The 6,915-nt window shown below is 58.7% G+C and overlaps 2 protein-coding genes across 2 annotated transcripts; one reads left to right on the top strand and one right to left on the bottom strand.

The window, feature by feature from the left end:
• Positions 1–302: 302 nt before the first annotated feature.
• Positions 303–2,010, top strand: CLDN4 (claudin 4). Its single transcript, XM_033111236.1, has one exon. The coding sequence runs from the start codon at positions 564–566 to the stop codon at positions 1,191–1,193; it is 630 nt and encodes a 209-aa protein (XP_032967127.1). The 5' UTR covers positions 303–563; the 3' UTR covers positions 1,194–2,010.
• Positions 2,011–2,803: 793 nt separating this feature from the next.
• METTL27 (methyltransferase like 27) lies at positions 2,804–6,816 on the bottom strand. Its single transcript, XM_033109849.1, is given in 7 exon segments — positions 2,804–3,116; positions 3,118–3,238; positions 4,805–4,897; positions 5,259–5,394; positions 5,610–5,738; positions 6,327–6,450; positions 6,685–6,816. Coding segments are annotated over 6 exon segments (729 nt in total). The 5' UTR covers position 6,450; positions 6,685–6,816; the 3' UTR covers positions 2,804–2,989.
• Positions 6,817–6,915: the final 99 nt, after the last annotated feature.

The raw sequence follows: 6,915 nt of genomic DNA on the forward strand, positions 1-6,915 counted from the left end.
GCCCTAGGATGTGGGGACTCTGATCTTCAGGCCCCCAACCTGGCTGGGCCTGGCTGCCTCCCCTGCCCTGGGCATGTCCAGGTGGCGTGGGCTGTGACTCAGTGTCTGTCTCCTGGCTGACCTCAGCATGGGGCTGGGGGCAGAGGCAGAGGACAGTTTCCTCTGAGATTGTGACTCAGGGGCCCAGGGCTGGGGCCTTAAAGTGCCTTTGTTGGCCTGGGCTCAGGAATCCAGAGAAACTGGTCAGGGGGAGGTTCCCAGGAACAGAAACCACTCCCTCGTCCCTCCCCCTGCCGGAGCCATATAACCGCCCTAAGCTCTAGCTTGAGAGCGAGTGGCAGCTGTCGGCAGGAAGGAAGCAGTCTGGTCACGCTCACTGGACTTTGTTGCTGATTATTGGGAGAGATACTTGGTGGCTGCTCCAACTGGCTTTGTCTCTGGACTCGCAGTGAAAAGGCTCCTTGTGGACACTGAGGGTCCATCCTCAGCACTTGGATTTCTACAGCCCCCAGGCCCGGATCTCAGAAGGCTTCCAGATTCTAGACCCCAGCAGACGCCGAGCCATGGCTTCCATGGGGCTACAGGTGATGGGCATTGCGCTGGCCGTGCTGGGCTGGCTGGGCGCCATACTGAGCTGCGCGCTGCCCATGTGGCGCGTGACGGCCTTCATCGGCAGCAACATCGTCACGTCGCAGACCATCTGGGAGGGCCTGTGGATGAATTGCGTGGTGCAGAGCACCGGCCAGATGCAGTGCAAGGTGTACGACTCCATGCTGGCGCTGCCACAGGACCTGCAGGCGGCCCGTGCCCTCATCGTCGTCTGCATCATCCTGGCTGTGCTGGGCGTGCTGCTGTCCGTGGTGGGTGGCAAGTGCACCAACTGCCTGGAGGATGAGAGCGCCAAAGCCAAGACCATGATTGTGGCGGGCGTGGTGTTCCTGCTGGCCGGCCTGCTGGTGATGGTGCCGGTGTCCTGGACGGCCAACACCATCATCCGCGACTTCTACAACCCCCTGGTGGCCGCTGGCCAGAAGCGGGAGATTGGCGCCTCGCTCTATGTGGGCTGGGCGGCCGCAGGCCTGATGATGCTCGGTGGGGCCCTGCTCTGCTGCAACTGCCCACCCCGCACCGAAAAGCCCTACTCCGCCAAGTACTCCGCCGCTCGCTCCGCCCCCGCCAGCAACTACGTGTAAGGTGCAGCTGCTCAACTCTGCAGGTCAGCTTTGTTTCTCCCTGGACTGAGCTCAGCGTGGCCTGCTAGGGACTGGGCAAACAGGAACTGAGCCAGGCCGATGGCCGGCAGCTCTCAGCCCCTCCTGGCCCCCTCGGACACCTTCCCTAGGCCTCCTCTACATTAACAAGAATGAGCTGAGACTACCGAGTCACCCTCCTCCGAATGGCAGGTCGATACAGGGGAGGGGGTGGCGCAACAGCGAGTGGCAGTGGAGCGGGGAGCTGGCTCTTGCTGGCAGGACAGCTCAGCCTTGACTCTTCTTGGGCTCTGCCTCTGAGTGGATGCCCTGACCACGTCCCTGTTGCCACTGTCCCCTTCTTTGATCTTCCCCACTGTCTTTGACTGCATCCTGTAGAAACCTGTGGCACTGAGATTGGTTGGGGACTCTCGCCTACCTGCCTGTGGAGCCCAGAGTTGACAGACAGGTTTAGAGGGGAGGGGTGAAGGTTTTACAAACTGGTTTGGGTAGTGATGGGGGAGGGGGCCATAGAGGTGGCCCTGACTACCTACCTGTACCCCTTCCTGCCTGCCCTGCAGCCTCAGCACAAGTACCCTGGGGCCCTCGAGACTGGCCACCTCTGGATCTGCAGTCCCTGCGAAAGTCATTGGTCAGCCTGGGGCAGGGGGAATGGTCTTTCTCTGGACTTTATCCCAGGAAGTCCTGGAACTTTCCCCTACTATCTCTGTGGTTTCTGTTTTGTAATTTAAGATCTATTTGTCACGGTAATTACTATTATTTTCTACAATAAATGGGACCTGTGCACAGGAACTCGGTATGTTTTTGGTTTCATCTGTGGAGGCGGGCAGGGAAGGGCTGGAGGCCTGGGCAGGGTGTCAGTGAATGGCAGGACCCCTGTACCGTGGCCAGGACGGGAACACTTAAACTGGTTTCGGCAAATTGTGAAAAAATCACACTGGCCCGGACTTTGGAAACACCTTATTCAAGACCTTCATCTGTTAGAGTGTGAAGCCCGCGCACAGGAAACTGTGTGCCCGGAATCCCGAAGTGTTAGCGACTCTAGGAGTGAGGTCATGAGAACACCCAGCCCCGGGGGGTGGGCCACCTGTTGTCTCCCCATCTTTGTTGGGCAGCCAGGCTAGTCTGCTTACCCTCCAGGTCCCCACTTCCTGGCCTTTGCTCAGGCTGTCCCTGCCCTTGGTCTGGAATGTCCTTTTTTCTTTCTCCACCCCTCTGAATCCTGCTTATCCTGAAGGCTCAGCTCTGAACCTCCTCCCCCATGAAGCCTTCCCACGGTCCCATTTGGAGGAATCATCACCGGCCCTGTTTCCGGGGCAGCCTTCAAGCCACACCCTGAGATCCATGTTCTGATCTCTAGAGAAGAGGAAACCGAGTCCTGGATATGTGAAAGTGTTTGGCCAAGGCCCAGATTCGGAAGTGTGGGTTTTCTGGTCCATAAGTTATAGGTGAAAGGACCCACCACCCTGGGAGGGGCCATAAAGTCACATCAATGACCCTATCATGCCTGGATCAGGGACAACCCAGGGTGGGGGCCCTCTCTGTCCTACTTTCCTCACTTCTGTCCTCCACAGGGAGGTCACTCTTTCCTGGGGTGAGAGAACTACAGAGCCAGTCCTGTTGCCCCTTCTGGGACTCATTTAATAGGCAGAGCTCTTCTGAGGGGCAGCATTGGCACAGAGGCGCCCTTTTACAAATGAAGTGCAGAAGGCCCAAGGACAGGCCTGGCTGAGGCCATGTGGAGGGTCAGAGGCCAGCCGGGGGCTGAGCACTGGGCCTCACTCCCTCCACCTCGGCCACCTCCTGCTTTCGGTATAGGTAGACGATGCCGGAGATGAAGCCATCACTGTCAGAAGTGCCAGGCACCACCTCGAGTTTAGAGGTGGCCAGTTCCCACCGGTCCACAGGCCAGGCCACCAGGCGTTCCCACTCCCTGGCCTGCTCCAGCCTGTCCAGGGTGGCCTCCAGTTCCTCCTTGTATCGAAGGTTGGATGGGTTGGTCCTGGTGGTCAGACACACTAGACCACCTGGGGAGGGAAGAAGAGGGGAGGGGAGAGGGAGTTGAGTGGGGGAGGGGCAGGAACCAAAGTTCCAGTTTCAGGCCTGCCCCTGCCTGGGAAGGTAGTCCTCTTTCCTTCAGGCTCATGTCCTCAAGGACACAAGCTCTCCCAGCTTTGTCCCCAGGCCAGCCTTTTCCCATTTCTAAGCCTTTAGTGCTCACTCTTTCTGCCCCCAGGAATACCCTCTGCTTTCTCAGCTTGAGGGTCTCCTATGTACCCTTTAAGGCCCAAGTATCCTTTAAACTTCTTATTTCCCCGGGCAGAGGTGGCTCTCTCCTTACTGCTCACCCAGCCCTTCTACTGGAGGCTATGGTTGTGTCTGGATGCACAGGTAGGAAGGTCCAAGGCTTTGGACCTTGGGCAAGTCCTTTCACCTGTCTGAGTCTGTTTTCCAGCTTGCAGAGTGGGGTTAATTATTTACCCTGTCTCACAGGAAGGCCGGTGCAGTCAGTAAAGCACTGGCTTGAATGACCTCATCCCTTCATATCTTCTCCAGGCACCCATAGTATGCCTAGTATGGACTCAGGTACACTTAGGAGAGACTGTTCTCTGGAAGGCTTCCTGGAGGAAGGGATGAGGAGAAGCAGGGCCCTGCTGGTGGAGGGGGTCTCCATGAGAGGAAAGGCTCTGAAGGCGGGGAGCCTGTGACATGTGGGTAGGCAGGCAGGGCTCTGGCCAGCTGAGGGGCCTGGTAGCACAGGCTGGGCTAGGAGGCCTGGTCCTTACTAAGCGATGGCAGTTTCCTGTCCTGAGCCCAAACATCACCTCTCCCTCTGACCCACCAATATGCCTGCATCTGTCAGCCTCCATGGTTCAGAAGCCTGCTGCCCAGACCTGCCCAGGCTCAGCCGCAGCCCCTACTGGGCCGTGTCAAGGTTAGTGGGGCAGGGAGAAAATGTGATCTTGCAGGGGTAGGGACACCTCTGGGGCTTCCTGATCCTGTCCTCTACCAGGTCAGTGCCTCACGCTCCTCACGCTCCATTACTTTCCTTTCTGCCTGTGACTTCACTTAGGTTGTGTCCCTGTGTGAACTGCTCTCACTCCCATCTCAGCCCTGGGAACTGATTCCCTTCTTTGAAGTCTCAGAGCACTGAACACTCACAGCTCTCGTGGGCCTATCTTGAGCCTGGTCTTTTTCTCCTGGTCCCTTCCTGGGACACAGTGGATTGGTGATCAAGGCCAGAGGGCAGGGTATGTACCTTCTCCCTAGAGTCAAGGCTAGTACAGGGCAAGGCACATAGTAGGAGCTCAATAATCAGTTCCATTTCACCGATGAGTAAACTGAGATCACGAAAAAGAAAGAGACTCACCTAATAGCTGTCCATGAGTTAGTGAGGAAGCTGGAGGATGAGGGGACTGAACTGAGGCCCTACTAGGTGCCAGGACTGAAGCAAAAGCCTTAGAGACCTTAGAGACCTTACCCAGTGTGACCCAAGTAAGGGGCAGGACTCTTGGCCTCAGGAGTTCTGAGGCCTGTGTCTGTGGGGGTGCGGAGGGGAAGGTATGCGTAAAGTTGGACAGGCTGCTTCTCACCTGGCTTGGTAACTCGCAGGAGCTCAGGTATCGCACTGCAGGGCACCTGGCCATCACTGAGGGCACCCACCATTAGCACTGCATCGAAGGTCCCTGTGTGGGGTGTGTGGATGTGATGTGGTAGTTTGTCTTTGGTGTAGCCTCAGAACACCCTGGAGGATGGTACCCATCTGGGGCCTGGGGAGGGACCAGTGTCTGTAGGACCCAGATCCTGTGGGGCACATGGCAGGTATGGCCCAGTCCCGGGCTGAGGTCAGATCATGGGATGGAAGGCTCAGAGTAAGGGGCTCAGTGAGGCACTGAGGGGCTCAGAAGGGAATGGGGGCTCAGTATGGGAAGGGGCTCATGAAAGGATCAGCAAGAGGGATGGAGATTTCATAAGAGAGAGAGGCGCCGTCAAGGTGCGCTTGGTCAGAGGGTGGGCCTTGGGGTGTTGGGCTGGGAGGGGAAGTACCTTCGGGGCTGGGCAGAGGCTCCTGGCCCAGGGTGCAGAGGCTGAGTTGCTGGTAAAGGCCGCGGGCCCGGGCCTGTTCCAACATCCCTGGGCTCCCATCCACCCCATGAAGCTGGAGGAAGCCCCGAGCCTGCAGCTGGGGTAGAAGGATTCAGTCACAGTTCACACCTACCACCGCCCAGCTGTGTCCCTGCACCTCAGGGAGGGCAGTGGGCCCTGCAATGGATGTAGCCTAAGTATTTGGAACCGGTGAGTCTGAGGGGAGAGGCAGAGTTCTTGGGTCAAGGGGTGACAGGGAATTAGAGCAAGTAGGGGACTGAGGAGAGGGCAGGGGATCTGGAAAGGCCTCACCTCGGCAGCCACCAGGCCAGTGCCACAGGCCACATCCAAGATCAGTGCGGCATGGGGCGGGCCTGGTAGGGCTTGGGTAAGGCAGTCCACTGCGAGGCGGGGGGCACGGTACTGCAGGGTGGCCACATCCTGGGAACAGAATGCTGAGTCAACTGCCACCCCATGCCCCAATGTTTGGGGGACCTCTGTGTGGTGTGACCTAGGAGTCAGCCAGGACTAGCTGTGTGTGTGTGTTTGTGTTCATGTGTTTGTGTGTGTTGGCAGCCTGGGGCCTGCTAGGACTACAGTGAGAGGAGACCCAGGCATGAGGTGCTGTCCTCTGCCAAAGGGCCAGGACTGGAGAATCTGCCCACCGCTGGGATTTGCTCTGTTGGCCAAGGCAGTGCTCTCCGCTTAGTCCATAGTGACCCCTCCATGGCACCTCCTCCAGGGAGCCCTTCTGCCTGGACTGCAGTCCCAGAGTGGGTAAGTCTTGGCCCCTGATCTCTAGGGGCTCCCACTGTGGAGCAGTGGGGCTGGTCAGAGGGCAAGGCTGCTGTGGGTAGGCAGAAGAAGGGCCAGTCCAAGAGGGGGACAGGACTGTAAGCCTGTGCCCAGGTTTCATTTCATTCTCACAAGCCATCGTGGGATGCAAGGCTATCTATTCCCACTGTACAGATAGGAAAATTGGGGCTGGGTGAGCGATGGAGGCGGAGGCAAGGACTCCCGCGGGTTTACCTGGTCATAGTCCCGAGCCCAGCGATCATAAAAGTGCAGCTTGTGGGCCAGGTCAGTGATGCCGTGCGAGGCTCCGACCCGCGCCCGCACCTCGGACAGGCTCCCGTCCTCCTCCTGAGCCATCCTGCGGCGACATGGCCTCCGTGTCCTGAGACCCATCTCAACCTCCACCCCACCTCTCCCACCCGCCGTGCCCAGGAGAGGCTGTTAGGAAGCGGCCTCTCCAAGTCACCGGGGCAATCCCATTTCACAGGCGGGGACAGTGAGCACAGAAAGGGAGAGACAGGACACCTGGAGTTCAGGGGTGGCGAAGGGGAGTTCCCGCGGAGGGAGGGAGGACCTGCCCGCACTTCCTCACCCCTGCCGCGGTGAGCGGGCTTCCAGCGCGCAAAGACCTCTACGGCAGTAGACGGGGGCAGACAGAACTCACCCACCGAGGGTAGGGGAGCGCCGGCACTCGGGGTGAGGCCTGCACAGCGAGCCGGGCTCCGCCCCTACCGCCCTCGACGATTGGCTTTCTTCTAAGAAAAACTACCCAATCAAAGGAAATCACTGGCAGCCCGCCCCTCCCCCACCAGCCAATGAGCTC

This window comes from Rhinolophus ferrumequinum, chromosome 7 (assembly GCF_004115265.2).
Source record: "Rhinolophus ferrumequinum isolate MPI-CBG mRhiFer1 chromosome 7, mRhiFer1_v1.p, whole genome shotgun sequence".
Taxonomy (NCBI): domain Eukaryota; kingdom Metazoa; phylum Chordata; class Mammalia; order Chiroptera; family Rhinolophidae; genus Rhinolophus; species Rhinolophus ferrumequinum.